Source organism: Odocoileus virginianus, chromosome 9, assembly GCF_023699985.2.
Source record: "Odocoileus virginianus isolate 20LAN1187 ecotype Illinois chromosome 9, Ovbor_1.2, whole genome shotgun sequence".
NCBI classification, from domain to species: domain Eukaryota; kingdom Metazoa; phylum Chordata; class Mammalia; order Artiodactyla; family Cervidae; genus Odocoileus; species Odocoileus virginianus.
In genome coordinates this window covers 25,918,270-25,944,174 of record NC_069682.1, presented here as the reverse complement: position 1 = coordinate 25,944,174, position 25,905 = coordinate 25,918,270, and the positions used below count along the sequence as shown (strand labels likewise).

General features: G+C 46.2%; 1 protein-coding gene across 9 annotated transcripts in view; it reads left to right on the top strand.

The window, feature by feature from the left end:
- The window catches only part of FRMD4A (FERM domain containing 4A), a 683,539-nt gene that overhangs the window by 486,206 nt on the left and 171,428 nt on the right, over nt 1–25,905 (top strand). For all 9 annotated transcript variants that reach the window (XM_020881295.2, XM_020881294.2, XM_020881296.2 and 6 more), the window contains one exon: nt 22,932–23,026. In XM_020881295.2, coding sequence (XP_020736954.2) covers nt 22,932–23,026 — 95 coding nt within the window. The remainder of the gene's footprint in view (nt 1–22,931; nt 23,027–25,905) is intronic.

Here is a 25,905-nt window from a genome sequence, read left to right as displayed (position 1 = left end):
AGCTGTGTGACCATTCCTGTAGGAATAATGTTAACGTTAGTACTTGCTTCATGAGATTGTAGAGAAGAGTGACTGTAATGGTGAGCACCTTACTGGATGCCAGACAGTATTCTAGGAGTTTTACTCCTTGCAACAAGAAGCAGATGAGATACTGACTTTTGTGGAGAGTTTCATTTAACTTGCCTAAGGCCCCATAAGTGGTGAGTGGCTTCTATTTGTTTTGTTTTGGGGATTTTTTTGGGTAGGAGTTGGGGTTTGGCTGCACCCGGCCCTTGTTGCTGCGAGCAGGCTTTTCTCTAGTTGTGGCGAGTGGGGGCTACTCACTAGCTGTGGTACGTGAGCTTCTCATGGCGTTGGCTTCTCTTGTTGCAGAGCATGGACTCTAGGTGCCTGGGCTTCCGTAGTTGTGGCTCTCAGGCTCTAGAGTGTGGGCTCAATCGTGGTGGTGCACAGGTTTAATTGCCCCGAGGCATATGGAATCTTCCTGGACCAAGGACTGAACCCCTGCCCCCTAGACTGGCGGGCAGATTCTTAACCAGTGGACCACCAGGGAAGTCCGTAAATGGCTTCTGAGTCGAGACTCTGAACCCCGTGGAGTCGGTGGGGAGGTGTGCCATGTATGTGTGTAGTTGTGGCTGCTTGCCTGTGAGCTCCTCCAGGTGGGGGAGTTTGACTCCCTGTTGTGGACCCTGGCACCTTGCACTCTGCCCAGCATACTGCCCAGCACACTGCACAGCACACTTTGGGTGCTCCATCCAAATACTGCTTGGCATCCGGGGCACACATCTATGGGAAGGCCGTGTGTAAACTGATAGGTGTCAGACAGTCGTGCCCCCAACACCCTGCTGCTTCCTTCAGGGCAGCTCAATCCCAGCTGCAGGTTAGAATCAGTGATTCCTGGACCACCCCTCCCCCCACAGGTCAATTAAGCCCAGCCTCGTTAGGGTGGGGCTCAGGTGGTAGTGGCTTCTTTAAGTTCCCAGGTGGTCCTTATGGGTTGCCAAGGCTGGTTATGGCTAATTTAGAACATCCCAGCTGACATTTCTGTCCAGGCCTCCTGCTTCCTGTTTCAGAACCTCCTACTCTGAATTGAGCCCCAAGGTCCATAGAGGAACAGATTTTTGGAGGACGGTGGAGAGTCCTGGATTTCATTGTTGCTGTTAGTTCATCAGGGGGGCACATTAATAAAGTAGTTCAAAAAGTCTGTCTAGAATTTATGTTGTAAGAGATGCTAAAAGAAGATACAGTAGGCCCTCCCTATCCATGGTTGTGTCTGAGGATTCAACCAACCTTGGATCATAAATAATAGTACACGATCCATGGTTGTTTGATTCCACAGATGTGGAACCCAAGGATCTGTTGGTCTGTAGGACCAACTTAGGGGCTTGAGCATCCATGAGGGAGTTTTGGTCTCCCTGGGAGGTCTGGGAACCAATCCCCTAAGGATACTGAGGGCCCACTGTCATTAGTGTATGCAGGAAACGCAGCATCCAGGTTCAATCTCTAGGGACCCAAATGGGGAGAACAGGTTCTCCTGAACTAATGCATCACCAGGACCCACCTCACATGCATTAAAAAATGGGTATTATTTTTGTTTTTGCTCTGTTTTATTTTTCCCTCCATTCTCTGGCTAAGAGAGTGAAAGCCTTGAAGATGAAGTGCCAAGAGATTTTTTTTTTCTCCTTTGCCTGCATTAAAATGGTCCTGAGGGGTTAGGCTTGATGAATTCTGATGGACCCGGGCATGTGGCTCATCTCATAGTAACTCAGCCCTGCCCTCAGTGAATGCCAGGATGTTCCCTGGTGACAACAGCTGGTGGGAAGTCCTCCCCAAGGAAGGCAGCATGAGATGAAAATGTTGATAGAGGTTGGGGGCGGGGGCGGGGGGGGAGTGCAAAGAGAAAGTGGGGAAGGAATTAACAGGCAGGAAGTAATCATCACTCATCAAGAACTGAATTCCATTTAACACATACAGTCTTGTTTCATCTTCACAGCATTCGTAAGGTTAGTGGAGTTTTACCCATTTTACAGAAAAAGGCAGAAGCTCTGAGAAACTAAGCAACTTGGTCAGGACCCCACTGCAGCTGATGAACCATGGTTGCAATCCAGGTCTCTGACTTCAAAACCCTCCCGGTTTCCTGACAATGATCCAGGGTCCTTAAGGCCACCATTTGATGCTCAGGTCTCCAAGGGGCAGCCCGTGAAGTTGACCTCATCCAGAGGAGCCCTGCTTGGGGACCAGAAAAGCATGGTCTGAAAACCCAGCAGAGACTGTAGGTGAGGGTCCCACCTCTCTTTATGTTCCTCTTTGTTCAACTGAGAAGTATCTTGTAGGAAGTCTTAGGTCAGGAGTAATTTTAATTTTTTTACTACTTTTTATTGGGGTATAGTTGCCTTACAATGTTGTGTTAGTGTCTGGTGTACAGAATGGTGAATCAGTCATATTTCTTTCCCATTTAGGTCACCACAGAGCGCTGAGTAGAGTTCCTTGGGCCATACAATAGGTTCTCATTAGTTATGTATTTTACATAGTATCAATGGTGTATATGTGTCAGTCCCAATCTCCCAACTCATCCCCACTTGATGTCCGTGTTTGTTCTCTACATCTGTGTCTCTGTTTCTATTTTGCAAATCAGATTATCTATACCATTTTTCGAGATTCTTTTTCTAGATATTAACATATATTTGTTAATATCAGTTCAGTTCAGATGCTCAGTCATGTCTGATTCTTTGCGACCCCATGGACTGCAGCACGCCAGGCCACCCTGTCCATCACCAACTCTGAGTTTACTCAAACTCGTGTCCATTGAGTTGGTGATGCCAACCAACCATCTCATCCTCTGTCATCCGCTTCTCCTCCCGCCATCAATCTTTCCCAGCATCAGGGTCTTTCCAAGGAGTCAGCTCTTCACATCAGGTGGCTAAAGTATGGAGTTTCAGCTTCAACATCAATCCTTCCAATGAATATTCAGGGCTTATTTCCTTTAGGGTGGACTGGTTGGATCTCTTTGCAGTCCAAGGGACTCTCAAGAGTCTCCTCCAACACCACAGTTCAGAAGCATCAATTCTTCGGTGCTCAGCTTTCTTTATAGTCCAAGTCTCACATCCATACATGACTACTGGAACAACCATAGCCTTGACTAGGCGAACCTTTGTTGGCAAAGTAATGTCTCTGCTTTTTAATATGCTGTCTAGGTTGGTCACAACTTTTCTTCCAAAGAGTAAGCCTCTTTTAATTTCATGGCTGCAATCACCATCTGCAGTGATTTTGGAACCCCCAGAAATAAAGTCAGCCACTGTTTCCACTGTTTCTCCGTCTATTTGCCATGAAGTGATGGGACCAGATGCCATGATCTTAGTTTTCTGAATGTTGAGCTTTACGCCAACTTTTTCACTCTCCTCTTTCACTTTCATCAAGAGGCTCTTTAGTTCTTCACTTTCTGCCATAAGGGTGATGTCATTTGCATATCTGAGGTTATTAATGTTTCTCTCTGCAGTCTTGATTCCAGCTTGTGCTTCCTCCAGCTCAGCTTCTCATGATGTACTCTGCATGTAAGTTAAATAAGCAGGGTGACAATATACAGCCTTGACGTACTCCTTTCCCCATTTGGAACCAGTCCATAGTTCAATGTCCAGTTCTAACTGTTGCTTCCTGACTTGCATACAGATTTCTCAGGTGGCAGTCAGGTGGTCTGATATTCCCATCTCTTGAAGAATTTTCCACAGTTTAATGTGATCCACACAGTCAAAAGCTTTGGCATAGTCAGTAAATCAGAAATAGATGTTTTTCTGGAACTCTCTTGCTTTTTCGATGATCCAGTGGATGTTGGCAATTTGATCTCTGGTTCCTCTGCCTTTTCTAAAACCAGCTTGACCATCTAGAAGTTCACAGTTTACATATTGTTGAAGTCTGGCTTGAAGAATTTTGAGCATTACTTTGCTAGCTTGTGAGATGAGTACAATTGTGCAGTAGTTTGAGTATTCTTTGGCATTGCCTTTCTTTGGGATTGGAATGAAAACTGACCTTTTCCAGTTCCATGGCCACTGCTGAGTTTTCCAAATTTGCTGATATATTGAGTGCAGCACTTTCACAGCATCGTATTTTAGGATTTGAAATAGCTCAACTGGAATTCCATCACCTCCACTAGCTTTGTTCATAGTGATGCTTCCTAAGGTCTACTTGACTTCACATTCCAGGATGTCTGGCTCTAGGTGAGTGATCACACCATCCTGATTATCTGGGTCGGGAAGATCTTTTTTGTACAGTTCCTCTGTGTATTCTTGCCACCTCTTCTTAAGATCTTCTGCTTCTGTTAGGTCCATACCATTTCTGTCCTTTATTGAGCCCATCTTTGCATGAAATGTTCCCTTGGTATCTCTAATTTTCTTGAAGAGATCTCTAGTCTTTCCCATTCTATTGTTTTCCTCTTTATTTGCATTGATCACTGAGGAAGGCTTTCTTATCTCTCCTTGCTGTTCTTTGGAACTCTGCATTCAAATGAGAATATCTTTCCTTTTCTTCTTTGCTTTTCACTTCCCTTCTTTTCACAGCTATTTGTAAGGCCTCCTCAGACAGCCATTTTGCTTTTTTGCATTTCTTTTTCTTGGGGATGGTCTTACTCCCTGCCTCCTGTACAATGTCATGAACCTCCGTCCATAGTTCATCAGGCACTCTGTCTATAGATCTAGTCCCTTAAATCTATTTCTCACTTCTACTGTATAGTGATAAGGGATTTGACTTAGGTCATATTTGAATGGTCTAGTTGTTTTCCCTACTTTCTTCAATTAAAGTCTGAATTTGGCAATAAGGAGTTCATGATCTGAGCCACAGTCAGTTCCCGGTCTTGTTTTTGCTGACTGTATAGAGCTTCTCCATCTTTGGCTGTAAAGAATATAATCAATCTGATTTTGGTGTTGACCATCTGGTGATGTCCATGTGTAGAGTCCTCTCTTGTGCTGTTGCAAGAGGGTGTTTGCTATGAGCAGTGCATTTTCTTGGCAAAACTCTATTAGACTTTGCCCTGCTTCATTCTGTACTCCAAGGCCAAATTTGCCTGTTACTCTAAGTGTCTCTTGACTTCCTACTTTTGCATTCCAGTCCCCAGTAATGAAAAGGACCTCTTATTTGGGTGTTAGTTCTACAAGGTCTTATAGGTCTTCATAGAACCATTCAAGTTCAGCTTCTTCAGCATTACTGGTTGGGGCATAGACTTGGATTACTGTGATATTGAATGGTTTGTCTTAGAAATGAACAGAGATCATTCTGTTATTTTTGAGATTGCATCCAAATACTGCATTTTGGACTCTTGTTGACTATGATGGCTACTCCATTTCTTCTAAGGGATTCTTGCCCATAGTAGTAGATATAATGGTCATCTGAGTTAAATTCACCCATTCCAGTCCATTTTAGTTTGCTGATTCCTAAAATGTCGACGTTCACTCTTGCCATCTCCTGTTTGACCACTTCCAATTTGCCTTGATTCATGGACCTCACATTCCAGGTTCCTATGCAGTATTGCTCTTTACAGCATCGGACTTTATGTCCATCACCAGTCACATCCACAACTGTGTGTTGTTTTTGCTTTGGCTCTGTCTCTTCATTCTTTCTGGAGTTATTTCTCCACTGATCTCCAAGTAGGATGTTGGGCACGTACTAACCTGGGGAGTTCATCTTTCAGTGTTCTATCTTTTTGCCTTTTCATAACTGTTCATGGGATTCTCAAGGCAAGAACAATATTAATTCATTAATATACAATATTCATTAATATACAATATTTGTTTTTTTCTTTTTGACTTACTTCACTCTGCATGGCAGTCTCTAGGTCCATCCATGTCTCAACAAATGACCCATTTTCGTTCCTTTTTATGGCTGATATTCCACCGTATATATGTGCCACATCTTCTTTATCCATTCCTCTGCTGAGGGACATTTAGGTTGCTTCCATGTCCTGAAGTAAATATTGTAAATATTGCTATTGTAAATAGTGCTATAATATGGAGTAATTTTTAAAAATCAGAAGTTAAGGTACTGAGCACATATGTGTGCTGGACACACACACACACGCGCGCGCGCACACACACACACACACACACACACACACTGTATGAACATGAACACAAAAGTACAGGGTCAAACTTTCTTTTTCTTTTAGCCTCCTATGAAGATTCTGATGGCCATGCTGGAGTTGGATTCATGTGAAGCCTCATGTTGGTCCCACGGGGGTGGGCATAGGTGAAATGAAGCAGTTGAAAGTTGGCTATATCTCCCAACTTCTCTGCTCTTAGATCCAAGGACTTGGTGGCCAGGAGAGAACAGGGGATCTCTGATCTCAGCCCGGGGCTCTTCCTACTACACCTTGACTTTGAAGAAGCTCCGGGAGGAAGTTCATCTTATTTTCATTATTTTTTCCCCTTCTCATTGTAATGCTGCTGCTGTCTTGAATCCTTGACTTCATCAATAGGAGTCTTTGCAAGGGGCTCGGCAAGGCAGTAGCACAGAACAAAATCTCTTTTGTGCCTTTGACCTGGGCCAGAGTCTGACCCTTCGTCACACAAGTGGAGGAAAGGGGGGCAGGAGTGACAGCTCCCTGCCCAAAGGACACCCTGCCTAGCAACCAAGCGACACTGCTGCCTCAGGGTCGGAGGCTGTGATGATCTCTCTGTGCAGACTGACATGCCATTAAGAATGTAAAGCGTACTGACTCGACTCTACAAAGGGAAATGGAGGGCCTTAAGAGGGCGTGGGGGGGGTCTGGGGAGGCACCAGGTCAGGCCCCCAGATGAGTCACCACTCGGTGCCGACGCCAGCAGTGCCCATGGGGGCGAGAGGGCCTCCCGCGCTGCATGTGCACCATTTCCCTGCAAGCCTGCGAGTTACGCGTCACAGCAGATGGCTCTGCCAGGGCCTGGATTCATTCTCATGAAACGACTTTTGATTCAAAGAGACAGGTGGGTGACAGGGGCAGAAAGATTGGGATGTACACCTTTGTCCTCGTTTCCTTCCTCCTCGTTGGCAGGCCCCCCACACTTCCTTGGCTCCATTTAGTAAGGGTGACTGGGGCTCACGCTCTGGATAATAAACCAGGAGGAGGCACGAGCCCCGAGCTGGATCCTCTAGAAGAGCCCAACTGAATATGTAAAGAGACCCCAGCAATTGAGGATGAGTCCCTGACACCTCCTGAGATGGACATCCTTGCTGGCTTTGAAGGCACTTGAACCTCGTAGGACTTAGAACAAGGACGGGTGAGGTCCCTTGGGGCCTGTGTGAAGACCGAGAAAGGCCTGGACCTGGAGACAGAACTCAGGGGACACTGGTTTTTATCAGTGTGAAGGCTCCTCTTGCTCTGATCCTTCCTCCACTATTCACTAATTGATGGATGCGTTCATCCATCCATTCATTCATTGATCCACCTGGGCAGTCACTTAACATTGACCATCTGGGTCAGGCTCCGTGAAAATGAAGATAAAGAGGATGCTGTTCCTGCTCCCCAGACATGGTCATTCTTGAAGAGGAATAGACTCTGAGCACAGATGCACCTGCTGCAGGACCCGAACGTCCGGGGAGGCTGATGGACCCTGTGAGCCTGAGCCCAGCCGCCACACGGCGGTGCTGGGGCAGCCTGGGGGGGAACTCGAGAGCGGGTGTGAGGTCAAGGCAGCTCCCTGTTCAGAGAGGCTGCAGCACAGGGTCTTAAGTTTAAAAGGTAGTCGGGGGCGAGGGGGCTTCCCTGGTGGTCCAGTGGTTAGGACTCCATGCTTCCACTTCAGGGGGCACAGGTTCAATCCCTGGTTGGGGATCTAAGGTCCCACATGCCACACTGAGAGGCCAAAAAATGGTGGTAGGGGCAGCAAAGGAAGAGAAAGGGGCCGGGCGGCCCCGGGAGCGAATGTGCAGTGGGAAAGCCCAGTAGTAAAGGAAAGAACAGGGCTCTCGCCTACACCCTTGGTGTGGAGGTCTCCTCCCGGTGGGCTTGCAGACCTTCCCAAGATGAGATGCACATGCAGACCATCCCTGCCTCCTGGCCTTGGATCAGCACCTTCGATTCATCCCCCCCATGTCCAAGGGCACTTGGCTCAGCTCACGTGCTTCTCCTTTTTCCCATTGTGAATTTTTGGATGCAATTCCTTCCTCTCACCTTATCAGTCTGCAGGAGGCTGGTGTGGTTTGCCTGAATTGGACTGACTGCCAATTTCTTCGGTGGCTTGGCTTCAGAGTCAAGACAGAACATCAGTGCCAAGCAGCCTAATGGCTGACGCGAGCATGTGTTAGGAACCTAATAAAATATCGCCTCCAAAATTTCCGGCCAAATTCATTTATGTAAATAAATCAAACATAAGGCCAGTCCCAGAATATCCCATTGGGCTTTGGGAGACTGCTTTAAAACCTGCTCCAAGCAGAGAGGGCGGTGCTTAGAGGGCTAAACTGTGAAACAGTCCTGTCCTTCCCAGGGACCATGCTGAAGACATGCTGTCTGCTGTCCCTTCCTGTGTGGGACCAATCGATAAATTTCTTCTTGGATGCACTCCCAGGAAAGGCTTGCCTGTGTGTGAGAACTTAGTGTGCTTCTTGGGTCTGCTAACAAAACTGGTGTTACCTGGTCAGCACCAGGAGCTAGTTTATTTCACAACACGTGATCACCTTCAGTGGAGTCTGTCTTATTTAGTGTTTTAATCCCCCTAGTTTACACCATCTAAAATTTTGTAAGCTTCCTCTGAGCCTTCTGAAAGTGGGGCTGGGGGGCAATGTAGGCAAATAATAAAATAGTATTTATGATCTGAGAATGAGGGTCTTACAGGCGCACAGTTTTTCCTTGGACCCCGTAGCACATCATCTGTTCTCATCCACTTAATTAGCACATTGTACAGGAGGGGCTGCAGTGCTTTTGCTTTGTTGTCGGCTGACTTCAGTGAAACAGCTCTTCAGGAATAAATATTCTCAGCCAAAAGTTGCTCTCCCCTCCCTTACCTCCTGAGACACCAGCGCCTGTGCACTTTCTCATCTTTCTCCCACCCCGGTGGCGAGAGTGCCTTCTTAATTATATTGGAAATGACACCATGGGCAGAGCTCACTGTCTCTCTCTAGCTTGTACCTGCCAGCAATTTGCAAGAGCCATGGGGGGAGGGTCCGCAGGGAGGAGCCTTGGGGAACTTCCAAATTAAAATGCTAACCAACTCAGAAAGCCAGCACCAGGCCTCGGTAAGTCCCTGGAGCAGGAGAGAGATTTCTTTCTGGCTGTAAATGTCGTTTTAACCCTAAAGAAGCAGGAGACACGGCCTGATGTGAGAGAGGACATCACTGTAGTGAATGGAGGCGAGCATCACTGAGCAGACACTGGGAGCAGAGATGGGTACTGTTTAGGGCAAGTCTACCCAAACCAGTTCGTTTCCAAGGGAAGTTGTCTGCTTTCTCTTCTCCTTATTGCCTAGTGATGATTTATTCATGGTCCCTGAGATAAAGGATTTGATAGTTCACTCAAAAGAGGATTTAGATTACGATCAGAGTAGGCCCATGTCAAAGCAATGAGGGGATGAGTAATTTGTATGGGGATTCAGTTACTGATGGAAGGAGAAAAGGAGAGTATGCTTTTATTCAGCACCTTCATGCACCAGGTACTTTATAAATGATCACATATTGACTCCTCACAGCAACCCATGAAGTAGGTGTTATTGTTCCAATGTTTCAAAGTGAAAATAAATGCCAGTCATGTTGCACATTGAATAGAATTGGGTTTCCAAGCCCTGGCATCTGACTACAAATCCACTGACTAGACTGCACGAAAGGGGCGCTTACATTTTAAGATCCATCACAGCACCATATATATTTTTAAGCCCCTCACAATATCCCACTCTCCCCATCATCATGCTAGAAGGCAAGCTGTCTATTTCCTGTATGTGGGTGATGCAGCCATACTCTCTGAAAACCATCCATGCCCTTGGCATAAGACAGTAGGTGCCATCCTTCTGTACATCACATGTACCTGTCCCAGAAAATGGCTCTACCCTAACTCTTCCTCTCTGCGCTTGCCATATCGTCCCCTTACTAGTGGGACTCCTAAGAGCTCCTTGATACCATGGACTACAGAATTTATGGTTGGAATGGTCGAGCTTTGCCTTAGGCTCCATGGCCTCCAGTGAACCACACAGAGCTAATTTCGAAGCTCCAATGTCCTGTACCCTGGAACGATGCTCTTCTTCACTCTTGCCTGAACATTGGGCAAAGGGAAGAACTCAGTGTGCAGTGTCATGAAGATCTCAAGTTTGAATGGGTTTGGATGTCATTTGTCCCATTGGAAAGGTGACCAATTGGCCAGTTTCATCCTGGAGAACTCACTTCTTTCAGGGTGGTTGTAATTTATCACTCATGTTAGGACAAAATAGGGTCATGACCTGGTATGTAGGGCAAGCTTTGAGTTAAAGGGAAAAATAGAAGTGGTAGACATGATGACGTGGATGATGGATCCCAAGACCCTTAGCATCCTCCATATTTGCTTCCAGAATCTCCAAACTGGGGCTGCAGACTGTCAGCCAGCCCGACCTTATAGAGACCATCTGAACACTGTGCATCTTTTTGTGTTTTCGCCTCACTGAAGCGGTTATCATCTCATGAATTCAGAGAGGCTGCCGAGAGGAGCCACCCTGGACGAGCAGTCTGCATGACATTGCCCTGAGCAGACTGGAGTCTGGGGGAGTACTGTGTTAATCAGCAGGCGCTCCCTACTGAACACCTGCCCGCCCACCCAGAGTCCCCGGGGAGCAGACCCTGAATAAAGCAGGCTCCCCAGCCGGCTGGCAGGAGCACTTTGCATTTCTGGAGGAGTAATGATTATGTGCGCCTGTCAGAGCCTTCCCATTGGGCATCATTCAAATGCACAGATGAGAAAGACTCGGCTTCCCAGACTGATAGCAACCCCAACTTTTCCCCACACTGGGACCCGGGTGTATCTCAGCAAAATGTGGAAGAAACCATGTGGAAATAAGAGGATGAGAACAAGGGAATACATTAGTATCGCATAAATAATAATATATAAGAATAGTATAAAGGAAGGGGCCAAGTAAGTGGGAAACCAAAGGTTATTCCCTGGAAGTCCCTGATGCTGGATTAAATGACAGGATCTGTTGAAAAGAGCGAGAATGGGGAGGAGGCAGAAGGATGAGGTTAAAGGGAGTTTGTTGTAGGCAGAAGTCAGGTTGGAGGAAAAGATGCGCTAAAAGGAGGGGTTAGGACTACAGACACAATACATCCTTTCCTGGGGATATGAGTAACTTTGCCAAAGTATATGTCAGAGCATCCTTTGTGGGTGCCTGGAGGTATAAGACCCCGGTGAAACCCGCAGACTGTCTTGCATCTGGGTCTGTGGTTTCTGGACCACATGGGGCCCCACAGTCTCTGCCTTAGAGTTCTGTGCTTCCAACCAGGCTTGAGAGAGCATGGAAGTTTCATTCTCCCCCATGGTCAGCTTTCTTGCTAGATTGGTGAAGCAGTCAAACTAAGACCCTTCAGTCTGTCCCTATTTGCCAATTAAAAAAAAAAACAAACCACCTTTATTAAGCACCTATTGTGTGCCAGGCACTGTGCTTGGGTGCAGGGCTACACATATTGATCAAACCTGATCCTGCCCTCCAGGAACATATTGTCTGGCAGAATTCTGTTGCGCTTAAAAAACGCAGCTTCAAACTCTTCCTGTCTGTGCTGTCTGTTACTTGCTGGATTATGCAGCTTTTAAAACCAAATCTTTGGAGTCAGTCCTGGTCTCGAGCCCCTCGTCTGCCCTGTGCCCCTGGGGGCTGGTGCCTTGGGCACAGTGACCGTTCTAAGCCCCAGTGTCTGCATGTGTACAACGTGTTACACGTTTGCTTTGAAGATGAAATAAGATGATATAAGTGAAGCATGCAGCCCAGAACCTGGAGGGGGGCGGGGGGCTGTAGAATATGGTGGTGCCCCAGGGCAGAGGGGCAGCGGCAGCTGGAGGGAAAGTGGGAAAGAGCCAGGAAACCTGGACATTAGCATGGTGTGTGCAGTGACAGCTTTTTGTCTGCCAGGACTCCCATGTGATTGATGCCCTCTTGTTTTCTTTCCTTCCTGTTTCAGATCATTGCAGCCTTTTCTCAAACCACGTGCTTGAGTGGACTATTGTAGTTCAGTTGCTAAGTCGTGTCTGACTCTTTTCTGCAACTCCGTGGACTGTAGCCCACCAGGTTCCTCTGTTCTTGGGATTTCCCAGGCAAGAATACTAGAGTGGGTTGCCATTTCCTTCTCCAGGGGATCTTCCTGACCCAGGGATCAAACTTGCATCTCCTGCATTGGCAGGCGGGCCAACAGTGAAGTCCAATGTGGACTAGCAAAGGGCTGTCCTGGCCCCATGTGTGCTGATCACTAAGGTGATCTCCCTTGTCCATGGACAGGCTTCTCAGCCCCATGAATCTTACTTTCCTGCCTTATCAGTTAAACGCAGGTTGGGTAACCAGTCAGTGGCTCTTTATATAATCCAGTGTTCCTAGGTGACTTATACCCGCCTGATCGTTTAGTTAAATCTGCTGGTTACTAGCCTTGTGCATTTGGCAAGTTAGTCCTTTCTCTGGGCTTTGGCTCCTCCTGTATTACATTGGGGTGATCCTGACATCTGCCTCCTGGGTGAGGAGTGACTCACTTCTCTGCTGGGAGAGATGCCGCACCAGTGAATGGAAACCCTTAGTATTGGCTGTGTCTGGAGTCAGCTTTGCTGCGATGCTGTGCTGCTGGTCCCCTCCTGAGCGGGAGGTCAGCCATTCGTCTCCTGTCCTCTAATGAGTTGGGGTTCAGACTGAATGGGGACCTCCCAGATGGTGAGATGCTCTCTCTGTCAGGATCCACTGAGATTTACAACACCCCCATCCCTACCCCTGCCTATCCCAGGCACCTGGGGGCCCTGAAGAACAAATCAGCCTACATAAAGCCGCCCGGCGTTTGCCCCCAACCACGGGAACCCAGGGGCTGCTGGAAGAGGCAGGAAGGAAGCCCACCTCCCCAGCTAATCTGCCAGAGCATCAAGGGGGCGACCAGGAAGGGGAAACGCAGCCAGACCCGCGGCTGTGTGCAGGATGACCTCATGCATTCTCTCCATCGCCGGTGGGATGAAGGAGCAGCCAATCAGCGGTCGGCTGCTTATTGCCGAGCCCCACCAGGCGCGGGGAGAGGGGGGCGGAGGGCGGGAGCCAGGTTCCCAGCTGCTCCAGGAAACACAATAACGGGCAGGGCTTCAAAGAGGCCGCAGGCAAGTTCTGGCATCATTAATTCAGAGCTGGCCCTCTTCACCTCCGTGTCTCCCTCTAGGTTTTCAGAGAAGTTGGGAAGAAAGAGCATGCTGACCTTGCTTGCTTTCTTTCCACTCTCCGCGCAGGGCTCTGCCGGCCTACAGCTGCTCCGCCTCCGCCGCCTTCTCCAGGGCGGGAATCACGTTTTCCGGGATGGGGGCTGGCAGTGCCTGGTTCCCAGGGGCAGGTGTGACCCAGCTGTTCTCAGCAGCCTGGCGCTCACAGTGGGCGCTGTGGCCACAAGTGAGTTGTCCAGAGCAGCCTTGGGGAGGAAGGAAAGGGGAGAGGGTGATCTCTCAGTCTCCCGGCCCCGTGATTCCTCCCAAAGCACAGATGGGAGATGTGTGAGGTTTTAATTTTTTTAATGCAATTCATTAGAAGTAGCCATTCCATTGATTTCGAATCTGTGAGTTGCCCCCAAGAAAGGGAAGATGACAGGAAAGGGCTTGAGGGGAGAAATGACTGAGTTGAAGCTGCCGGCAGCTACCAGCTGCCTCCGATCAGCCCCTGAGACAAAGGTGTCCCCAGCTGGAATTGTGTTTACTGATTCCTTGCTCGAGTCAATGGCATTATAAAGAGTACAGGGCTTTCTGCGGAGACCCCATTTTATGTCTCAAACAACCAAAAGGTTCGGGTTTTCCTGTTGGTAGGACCTGAACGCCAGGCTCTGCGGGGCTTCTGTCTGTAGGTGTGCGTTCATTTTCTGAGGCTGCCGTAACAGATCACCACGAACTTGGGTGGTTGAAATAACAAACACACATTCTCTCACAGTTCTGAAAGGCAGAAGCCAAAGTCAAGCTGTCAGCAGAGCCGAGCTTCCTCTGGAAGCCGGAGGGGAAAATCCGTTCTTTTTGGTTTCTGGTGACTGCCAGCCTTCCCTGACACGTGGCTTCATCACTCCCATCTCTGTCTTCACACGGTCCTCTAGTGTGTGGCTGTATGCATCAGAACTCCATCCTTCTCTCTCCTAGAAGGATCTGTGTGATTGCACTTCCTTTCAAGGATCATAATCACATCATTTGTAATCGGGGGTCATGTTCACCGGCTCCAGCATTTAGGATAGACCTTTTGGGAGGGGGTCATCATTCAGCCCATTACAGGGCACAGCAAGTCATGTCACAGAATAATTCACCATGTTCAGAGCACCCTGTTCTATTTGCCAAAGCCGAAATAGGCAAGTAACCCAAGTGTCCATCAGTGGATCAATAAATAAACAGAATGTGGTTCATTCATACTGTGGAATATTATTCAGCCCTGAAAAGTAAGGAAATTCTGATACCTGCTGCGACATGAATGAACTCTGAAGATGTTATGCTAAGTGAAATAAGCCAGCCACAGAAGGACAAACACTTTATAATTGTACTTAGATGGGGTACCTGAAGTAGTCAGGTTCGTAGGAATGGAAAGCAGACTGATGGTTGCCAGGGGCTGGAGGAGGGGAGAATGGGGAATTGATTTGCAAGAAGAGATATTCTACGGTTGCACAACAGTGTGAATATACTTAATATTGAACTGCATACTTAAAAGTGGTTAAGATGCTCAATTTTATGTTATGTGTGTTTTACCATACTTTAAAAAATGTTCGAATTAAAAATAATACTGTTTGTTAATACATATATGTGGAATCTAAAAAAATGGTACAGGTGAACCTATTTGCAGGGCAGGGACAGAGACACAGATATAGAGAGTGGATGGACATGAAGAGGGATGAATTGGAGGATTGGGTTAACATATACACTACCATGTATAAAATAGATAGCTAGTAGGAACCTGTTGTATAACACAGAAACTCAGCTCAAGGATGACCTGGAGGGGTGGGATGGCAGGGAAGGGAGGCTTAAGAATGAGGAGATATATTTGTATATATATATATAGCTGATTCATGGCAGAAACTAACATAACATTGCAAAGCAACTGTACCCCAATTTTAAAAAATGTTAAAGAATAATAAAAATAAATAAATTTACTGCAATGTAAGAGTATGCATGCCAAGGATGAACAAAATCCCTGTGGTAAATGATAGAGGAGTTCAGAGGAGAATGAGACTATTTAGAGATGGGATAATCCAGGGTCCTTCCTGGAAGAAATGGGCCTTGAGCAAAATAAAATTTAAATGGGAGGGGGCAGGAGAGAGAGAATATTGTGGGCAAAGGTTTGGAAATAGAAATGAGATTGGTGGGTTTTTTGTTTTTTGTTTTTTGTTTTTTTGTTTCACTCTGATACAAACAGATTGGACAGAAATGAGCACTTTGGGAGAGAATTGGAGAAAAGTGAGATTGGATAGGCCCTATATTCAAAAGAGTGGCCTTAAATACCAGACTGGCCTTTATAACTTGATACCATTTAGGAGATTATTATAGTAATTCATAGGTGAGATAATGAGCATCTGAAATAATAGTGAACACATAGAACATCCACTTTGTTGCAAACACTTGCTCTGGCACCTAATGTGGGTCAGTATTAATTCATTAAGTCCTCATTGCAGTCCTATGATATGGGCATGGAGATCATCCCCATTTTGCAGCCAAGGAAACTGAGGTGCAGAGAGGTCAGGTGACTTGCCCAAGACTGTATAAGAAGGATGGCTATGTTAACTGATGGATTTAAGAGATCCAGGGAAATCCAGAATGGTTGCAGAGTCTTTTAGAAAGAGTGACTAGACCCTTGAGAACATTGAGCAGGTTTTAGGGAAGGAAGGAACTAAATTCAATAAAAAGCTTAATGAATAAAGAATCCAAGGGCAGGAGTCTTAATTCATCAATCTAGTTCATAATTTTATAGAGGAAAATGCTGAGGTTCATAGAAGTTACACAGTTTGTCTAAGAGCATCTCTCTGGAATGGATCCATGTTAAGTGGAAAGTAGACTGTGTGATTGATAATAAAAATATTCTGTGGAGAACTAGAGAGGAACTAGGGTACCATCTGGTCAGCTGATTCCTCTCACCACACTTTGCCTGCACAGTTCACAAGGTCAGCTAGAAGGATCAGTGTGCCCAGAGCACTATATAGCCATGTGTCCATGTGAAGTGTTCTTTTGATCTTTACAATCCAGTCATGTCCCACCTTGGAAGCCAGTATAGACGGGGCCCATTCTGGAACCCTGTCCATGCAGGTATGTGCAGTTTCCCACTGCAACAGTACAGAGCCCTGGGAACTCAGATCTGCATGGTAGAGTAAGACGTTTATAAAAAAATTCTATTTGTCAGTTATAAGGAGGATTAAAAGCCTAGAAGGGCACATGGGGAAAGAATCTGAGATAGGAAAAGAAAATGAGAAAAGCTATGGAGTGAACAAAATTCATTATGGGTTGAGAGAAAGTCAGTCTTAAATGTCGTGACCTCGGAGAGCCTGGGTGGCACCAGTGACCCAGAACAGGCTGTTTCTAACCCACAATGCGTAGGGCTTGCCTTGCTCACATTGGCATTGAGGCCTCAGCCACATTTGTCCTGTAGAACCTGACCAGTCTACAGGCCACCTGGCTGGCCTCGCTCCCACCCAAATCCTGCAAAGCTCCACAAATGTTTACAGCACAAGTAATTGGCAAATTATAATCAGCACATTTTGTAAACGTCCCTTCAAAGTAACTAATAGCATAAAGCTTTCTGCTTACCCAGCAGTGTTCACCAAATGAGTTTAGGAAACATTCTGAACGATGTAAGTTCATTAATCACCACCGCGTCAAGGTGGGATATTGTCTTAGTTTGCAAGATCAGGGAATCACTGACTGATGCCTTAAACAGCTTTAAACCTACCATACAGGGAATTAAAATTTCAATGCCTGAATCAATTGGATAAGCTAGGCTATGCTCTGATGAGAAACCAACCCCTAAGGTCACAGTGGAAACTTAACAATGAGGTTTATTTCTCACTCATGCTACTCATCCATGAGGTGGGTGGGAGAGCTTGCTGTCTGTGGTACAGCGGCTACCAGCTAGGGCATTGCCAGTCACCATGACAGTGGAAGAGGAGTGTGTCTTATTTTTTTAAGATTTTTTTTTTTATGTGGATCATTTTTAAAGTCTTTATTGAATTTGTTATAACATTGCTTCTGTTTTATGTTTTGGTTTCTTGGTCTTGAGCCATTTGGGATATTATTAGCTCCCTGACCAGGGTTCGAACCTGCACCTCCTGCATTGGAAGGTGAATCCTTAACTACTGGACTGCAAGGAAACTCACGGAAATCTCTTCATCTAGCTGATAATGTCATCATATAGGCGACTACTCATATGAAGGACCTGGCAGTACCTCAGTAAGTCCTTTGAAAGGCATGAGATTGAAAGAACGGGAATTAAATATGTAATTTGAGTGTTTCAGATGACTGGCTAAGGTAGCTCCATGCCTCCATTTCTGCAGAGAAAAGGCCTTACCGCTGGGACTCAAATATTAATATTTAAGGCCTATGGGCTAAGACTACACGACTTTTCCCAGCTCATTTCCCTTTCCCAGACTCCCCACCACGTCTCCTGCACACAGGCTGGTCATTCACCCAGCCCATTCTATGGAACGATTACAGTATTTAGTCATGTGATAGATGGCTTCTACTTTCTTCCTGGGTAAACTTGTGTACCTCTGGTCAATTCCATTGAGATGATGGCTTTCAAGTTTAACTCTCTTCTTTTCTTGGGTAAATTTGTATACCTCTGGTCATTTCCCTTGAGATGATGGCTTTCAAGTTTAACTCTCAAAGAGAAGGAAATCTTATTTCCATCATTTCCAAGTTTGGTCTGGGAATCTCCCCATTACCTCTAAGAACCCACAAATAATGAATTACTAGTCACACCTCGTTCTAGAAAACCAGTTTGATCCAACGTGCTTCCCCCGTGCACCCTCTATCACCATTCACCAGAGTTGACCTCATGTGACTTTTGCCATTTAAAAAAAAAGTCAAATCTGTTCCGAGACCAGCGAGGATGCTTTTACACATGTGACACAAGCTTCAAAGGTAGATCCCAAAGATGATCAAAATGTTTAAAGAAATAGCAGATCATAGAAATGCTGTGACTGCTCTGAAAGGGATGCAAGCATTTGGAAAGATGAGTTATGGTACTTTACAATGTAAAAATCAGCCTTGCCTCCCTCCATTGGGTCACAGCCTCTGCATTAAATGCTTTTTATCTAGGCATTCAGGTACCTCGTGGGGATGGAGGTGACGCTAGCAACACAGCCCCACAGCATCCCTTAGCAAATATAGCCTGAAGCTTCAAGAGCCTCCCTCCCCTTGGATTCTACTTGTCACTCATTAATGATGCTCTGAGATGTGCCACATTTACTCCCCTGCCTTCCTTAGTGTGAATGGAAGTATAGCATATGGGATGACATTGATTTACCAGAATGGATTCTCCTGTTGATTTATGTCTTTTGGGGGGAGGAAGCTCTGCCCCCGCTTCAAAACCACTCTCATCATTTTTGGCAGTTTTCATTGGTAAATTGATGGTGATGAGACCCCGAGACTGCCATGCTGGGAGCCCAGGATGAGGCAGCAGAGACGGAACCATCTGCTTTGGCTTTTTGAAATTAACACTAGCTGTTACTCTGTGCCCTAGTGAGAGTCTAAGGGCCTATTGGCAAGTACTGTGTGCTGTGCATTTTTGTGTCTCCTGCAGGGTTCACTAGTGCCCTGCACATTTCAGGCACTCCATAAATGTTTGTTGGATCAAAGGAAGTGCCCCTGTCTTAGTCTGCCTGGGCTGCCTAACAAATCCAGTAGACCTGGAGACTTAAATAGGAGACACTGATTTTGTCACAGTTCTACAGGGTGGAAGTCCGAGGTCTGGGTGCCAGCCTGGCTGGGCTCTATTGAGGGCTCTTTTCTTCACTTGGAGACTGCAGCCTTCTCACTGTGTCCTCACCTGGTGGAAAGAGAGCAAGCCAGCTCTCTGGGATCTCTTCTTATAAGGACACTAATCCTATCATGAGAACCTTCCCTCATGACCTCATCTAACCCTGATCAGCTCCCAAAGGCCCCACTGCCTGATACCATCACGGTGAGGTTTAGGGCTTCCACATATGAATTTGGGAGGGGGGACACAGTACAGTCCTTAGTAGCACCAAAAAAGTGAAATAAGAAACTAAACTGCCTTGTAACTCTTTTTTTTTCTTACCATCTTAACCCATTTCTCCCACCCCTACTCATCACCCCCCATCTCTGGCAACCATCAGTCTGTTCTGTGGATCTATGAAGTGTTTTTTAATTTTCTTCTTTAGATTCCGCATATAAGTGAGACCATATAGTATTTGTCTTTCTCTGTTTGATTTATTTCACTTAGCATAATACCCTCAAGGTTCGCCCATGTTCTTGTGAATGATAAAATTTCCCTCTTCTTTATGGCTGAATAATACTGCATTGTGTGTATATACCACATTTTCTTTACCCATTCATCTGTAGATGGACACTTAGCTTGTTTCCATGTCTAGACTGTAGTAAATAATGCTGCAGTGAACAGGGGGGTACGTATGTCTTTTCAAGTTAGTGTTTTTGTTTACTTTGGATAAATACCCAGAAGTGGAATTGCAAGATCATATGCTAGTTCTAAAACTCTTACGTAACTCTTTGTTAGAATTAATTTCTATTTATTTTATTTTTGGCTGTGCTGGCTGGCTGCTGCTGCTCACAGGGTTTCATCAGTTGCTGTGCGTGGGCTTCTCACCGTGGTGGCTTCTCCTACTGTGGAGCACAGGCCTAGGCTTTCGGGCTGCAGTAGTTGCAGCATGCTGGTTCAGTAGTTTGAGTGCACGGGCCCAGCTCCTCCGTGGCACGTGGGATCCTCCCAGATCAGGGATCGAACCCATGTCCCTCACACTGGCTGGTAGGCTTTCAACCACTGGACCATCAGGGAAGTCCTGCTACGTAACTCTTGATTTACACATCTTATCCACCCTCTTAATAGAAGAATGGAACAAAGTAACCACCAGAGCAGGAAATATACTCAGGAATGGTATACTGATGTGCATAAATGCAAACACACACACACACACACACACGTTTTCTCTTCTCGCATCCTTTCTTGCTTTGTGCTTAGAGACATACAGTGAGTATGCTTGGAACAGGGCAGTTGTTGTAGAATAAAGGCAATGCATCTGCAAAAGCCTGACCTTGGAGGCAATTTAGAAATAGTTGATACCTTTTGGCTCCACATCTCTATTATCAGCCTTTTCTTCTCCTCCTATGTCTGAACCTGGTGGTGGTGGTGGTATTCAGTTGCTAAGTCGTGTCTGACTCTTTGTGACCCTGTGGACTTCAGCACACCAGGCTTCCCTGTCCTTTACTACCTCCTGGAATTTGCTCAGACTCAGTCCATTGAGTTGGTGATGCTATCTAACCATCTTACCCTCTGCCACCCCCTTCTCCTGTCCTCAGTCTTTCCCAGCATCAGAGTCTTGTCCAGTGAGTCAGCTCTTTGCATCAGATGGCCAAAGTACTAGAGCTTTAGCATCAGTCCTTCCAATGAATATTCAGGGTTGATTTCCTTTAGGATTGGCTGGTTTGATCTCCTTGCTGTTCAAGGGGCTCTCAAGAGTCTTCTCCAGCACCACAGTTCAAAAGCATCAATTCTTTGGTGTTCAGCCTTCTTTATGGTCCAGCTCTCACATCTATACATGACTACTGGGAAAACCAGAGCTTTGACTATATGAACCTTTGTCAGCAAAGAGAGGTCTGTGCTTTTTAATACACTCTCTATATTTGTCATAGCTTTTTTTCCAAAGAGCAAGCGCCTTTTAATTTCATGACTGCAGTCACTGTCCACAGTAATTTTGGAGCCCAAGAAAATAAAATATGAGCCTGGTAGTCTGTAGTCATCTCAACAGTGATAGGCCAGAGTGATGGATGTCTTGACAGTGCAAACAGCTACAGTGATTTCATATCTAAGGCTCTGACACACTCCTTTAGATTGGCAGAGATGTTCAGGAAAGTGTTCATGATAAAAATATTCTTGGATAAAAATATTCTTGGAAAGGCAGATTTTTGGTTTATTCTTAAATAACTATTCTCAAGTTCCTTTGGCCTTAATGTTAACATTTCTGGCAGGAAGTTACTTTTATTGTTTGAATTTTAAATTATGGGAGCATATAGAATGATCAGGGCTTCCTGAGTGGCTCAGATGGTAAAGAATCTGCCTGCCAATGCAGGAGATGCTGGTTTGATCCTGGGACTGGGAAGATCCTCTGGAGAAGGAAATGGCAACTTAACTCCAGTATTCTTGCCTGGAGAATTCCACGGACATAGAAGGCTGGTGGGCTATAGTGCATGGGGTCACAAAGAGTCAGACACAACTGAGCAACTAACACACACACACACCCCCCATGCATAGAGTAGTCAAGGGTAGTCTCTGGAACCAGGGTTCAAATCTCAACCCCAATACTTAAAGAGAGATGTTTAATCTTTGGGCACCTGTTTCCTCCCCATACAATGGAATTAATAATAGAACCACCTTATAGAGTTGTGATGAGGGTTAAAGAAGCTGGTGTTTGTAAAGTGCTTGAAACAGGCCCTAGCACATAGCAAATAGCACATAGCAAATACTATATAAGTGCATGGTAAATATATACATACATACATACATACATACATACATATATATATACATATATGTATATATATATGTATGTATGTATAAGGTTGGCTACAAAGTTCAAGTTTTTCCATTATATCTTATGGGAAAATCAAAATGAACTTATTGGCCAAACCAATATATCTGTCTTCACATTCTATAATATATTAACTACAGTATTACTATATTGTAGTATTATGTAGCATTTGTGTTATGCAATATATATTTGATGTATGTCACAGCATATTTATGTTACATATGTTAGTGTTAGTTGCTTAGTCTTGTCTGGCTCTTTGCAACCCCATGAACTGTAGCCTGCCAGGCTCCTCAAGTCCATGGAATTTCCCAGGAAGAATACTGGAGTGGGCAGCCATTTCCTTCTCCAAAGGATCTTCCTGACCCAGGGATCGAACCCATGTCTCCTGCATGGCAGGCAAATTCTTTACCATCTGAGGCACCAGGGGGCCCATTACATATGTGTGACTATGTGTTTATATAGTACATAGTCACACATATGTAATGGGCCCCCTGGTGGCGCAGATGGTAAAGCATCTGCCTACAATGCGGGAGGCCCGGGTTCAATCCCTGAGTCCAGAAGATCTCCTGGAGAAGGAAATGGTAACCCACTCCAGTACTCTTGCCTGGAAAATCCCATGGACGGAGGAGCCTGGTAGGCTGCAGTCCATGGTGTCGCAAACAGTCGGACATGACTGAGCGACTTCACTTTCATGTGTGTGTGTATATATATATAATATATATATTAAATATATATATATTTAAAATTAGATATCTTCCTGTCAACTCAGTATAGAATGTTCTCCTGTGTGGGGGAGGAGAACTGTGAGGTCTGACAGCCTTGTCTGTGAGCAAGTACCATTTGTTGATAAAACAGACTACCAGTAAACAAGTCAGAAGGTCTCAGTCCACTGATGGCCCTGTCCTCATTGTCAGCTCCTTGGGTTTTATAAAAACCATGTGTATGGATGTTCTTGAACTTTGAGACGTTCCCTTCAAGAAATATGAGATTGAGATTGCATGTTTCAGGAAATGGAATCTCTCATCACTTACTCTTCCACTTTGTTCTCTCTCCAGCCCAAGCTTTTGGCCAAGGAGCTGCTTGACCTCGTGGCCTCTCACTTCAACCTGAAGGAGAAGGAATACTTTGGAATTGCCTTCACAGATGAGACGTAAGTACCCATGTGTTCAGGGAAGGGAAAATATGGAACTCAAAATTGCACTGTCTCAACTGTCCACAGTGAAGGCTGCTGCAGGCCACTTAGGTCTCGCGGTTCAGGGTCAGTCCAAGTTCATCATTTGAATTTCAAAGGCCTTGTGATCATGCCTGGAACAGCCAAAGGATATAATTAGGGTGATGCTCATATTATGAAATTATTAGGTAAACCAGTTCTTATAATCAAGCCGGTGCGTGTTCAGAACTGAAATGTTTCTTTTTTTAAAAAAGTAGATTTGTCTGGGTTTGTTTTCTGTTAGAGTTAAATGGAAATGTCTGGAAATGCAGCATTTCTTTTTAGTGTTGGAATAACAATAACAGGAAGTCAGTGTGATGATAAATTCAAAATGAAGAGTATCTGTGCAGTTTCACTGTGAGCGATGAAGTAGACTATAAAAATGGAAAATTCAGACTGCTCATCTGATGAAAAGTACATTTGTGTTCAGTGATCTTTCAATTTGGCTCTCTAAGATGGTGTTTTGCAACACAAGGAAGGAGTATCTTTACTAAAATTTCAATTTCCTTCCTTGTACAGTGTACACCTGCGCAAATTCCTCAATACACTGTTCTAAGCAAATGTTTTACAGTTTTTGCTCCTCTGTGCACACACACACACACATACACACTTGCACACATGCTCCTCCAGATCCTTAGAATTACAGAGATGATGTCCTAAAACATTAATAGATTAGGGTTAGGTTAGCATCTGGACAAGATGACTCAAGGAGGCAGGTCCCATTGAAGCAGGTTGGGCTCAGGAGCACGGACTGGAGGCATCCATATTGGTCAGTGGGAGAGATGATCAGGTGCATATGTGCGAGGACCCTCCGGGAGCTGCAGATGGATGGGGCGGCCGCAGCATTTATCATCCATATCAGGACCCTGTGGGTAAAAGAGGGTGTAAGTTGGGACTGTCTGGGGCAAACTGGGCAGATTATCAACCCTCTAAATTAGCAACCTTTCAGGTGGCAGCGTGAGCAGTATTGGGGGCAGAGTCACACCTGGCTCCAGAAAGTCAGGAGGAACAGGCTGCCCCTGGCCCTGGAGCCTCAGAGAACTGAGCCAGAAAGGAGACAGGACTGCTTGCGCCTGGTCTAGAAGGATCACTGTGCCTGTGGGTGGGACCTTGTAAACAGGGCTGTGACCTGGAGGGCTGTGATGGGAAAGAGCCAGCAAAGTAAATTTTAAAAATTCTTTAAGACAAATGTACAAATATACATGGAGAATAACCACTTTCACGAATGTAGTTGTTTTCTACCCTTTCTCCTGAAAACCACTGTAACCCTCTGAACTGGTACCCAGACATTTTTCACTCATTAGAAGGAAACCACAGTTTCAATTTGTCATATCCCATTGTTCACATTTCCCAAGTACGTTTCCTCTTCTCAGAGAGCCAGTGAACTCAAGATGGGTCCCAATTTGACTTCCCTTTTGGATAAACAAGTCAGAGAACGAGCTTATTGTCCTGGGCCCAGCAGGAAAAAATACACCTGCCGAAGGTTTCAGATCACAGCCCTAATGGTACCAGCCAGGAAGAAATGAACGTCAGGGAGAAAGTTGCTCTGCTCCCAGGAGAGATGGAAGCAGGAAAACCACACAGCACCACCCACCTGTCCCATCGAATGGAGCCTATCTGCCCCAGGCTCCTTGGGCTGCTGGGGAAAGTATGTCTGTGTGCCTCTGTGTGTGTGTATGTCTGTCTGTTCCACGTCTTGGCTCTCCTGGCTCCCTGGGCTGCTGGGGAAAGTGTGTCTGTGTGCCTCTGTGTGTGTGTATGTCTGTCTGTTCCAGGTCTTGGCTCTCCTGGCTCCCTGGGCTGCTGGGGAAAGTGTGTCTGTGTGCCTCTGTGTGTGTGTATGTCTGTCTGTTCCACGTCTTGGCTCTCCTGGCTCCCTGGGCTGCTGGGGAAAGTGTGTCTGTGTGCCTCTGTGTGTGTGTATGTCTGTCTGTTCCAGGTCTTGGCTCTCCTGGCTCCCTGGGCTGGTGGGGAAAGTGTGTCTGTGTGCCTCTGTGTGTGTGTATGTCTGTCTGTTCCAGGTCTTGGCTCTCCTGACTCCCTGGGCTGCTGGGGAAAGTGTGTGTGTGTTCCTGTGTCTCTGTGTGCGCACGTGCATGCAGGCTGGAGGCACGCAGGCTGAAGGGAAGGGTCCCTCTCCCTGGACTGTGAACTGGCAGCTGGAGAGCCCTTTTGGGGAGGGTGGGGGTGATAAGAAGGATATGAACCATCGTCTGGCACCGTCCAGAGGAAGAGTGGCCACCACCAACCTCTTCACCTGGGTGTGGGTGGGAGGGCTCCCCTGGTGATTGTAGAAGTGGCGGACAGCCAGCCGAGATCAGTGGACAAGACTTTGCAGCTGGCAGACAGTTCCTGGAAAAGAGATGGCAGATGGGCCTGACTCACCAGGGAACAGTGAGTATCAGGGGCCCCTAGGAAATCAGGAACCGGCCTCCAAGAGACCAGGATGAGGAGACAGAACAAAGGGAAGGCAGGGGTGGCCGTTGACTCAGGGCATTGTCAGTCAAGGGCTGACCACACCTGGGGCCAAGGCGTTGGCTCATGGCCTTTTTGGTCATCTGACCTTTTCTTCTTTTATTGGTGGGAAAGGAATGCATGAAAGCTGTGACCACAGAATGGTGCCTGTGGGTGAGGCTTGGTCTGTGCGGTCTGCTTAGTTGCTCAGTCATGTACGACTCTTTGTGACTCCATGGATTGTAGCCCGCCAGGCTCCTCTGTCCATGGAATTCCCAAGGCAAGAATACGGGAGTGGGTTGCCATGCCCTACTCCAAGGGATCTTCCTGACCTAAGGCTCGAACCCAGGTCTCCCGCATTGCAG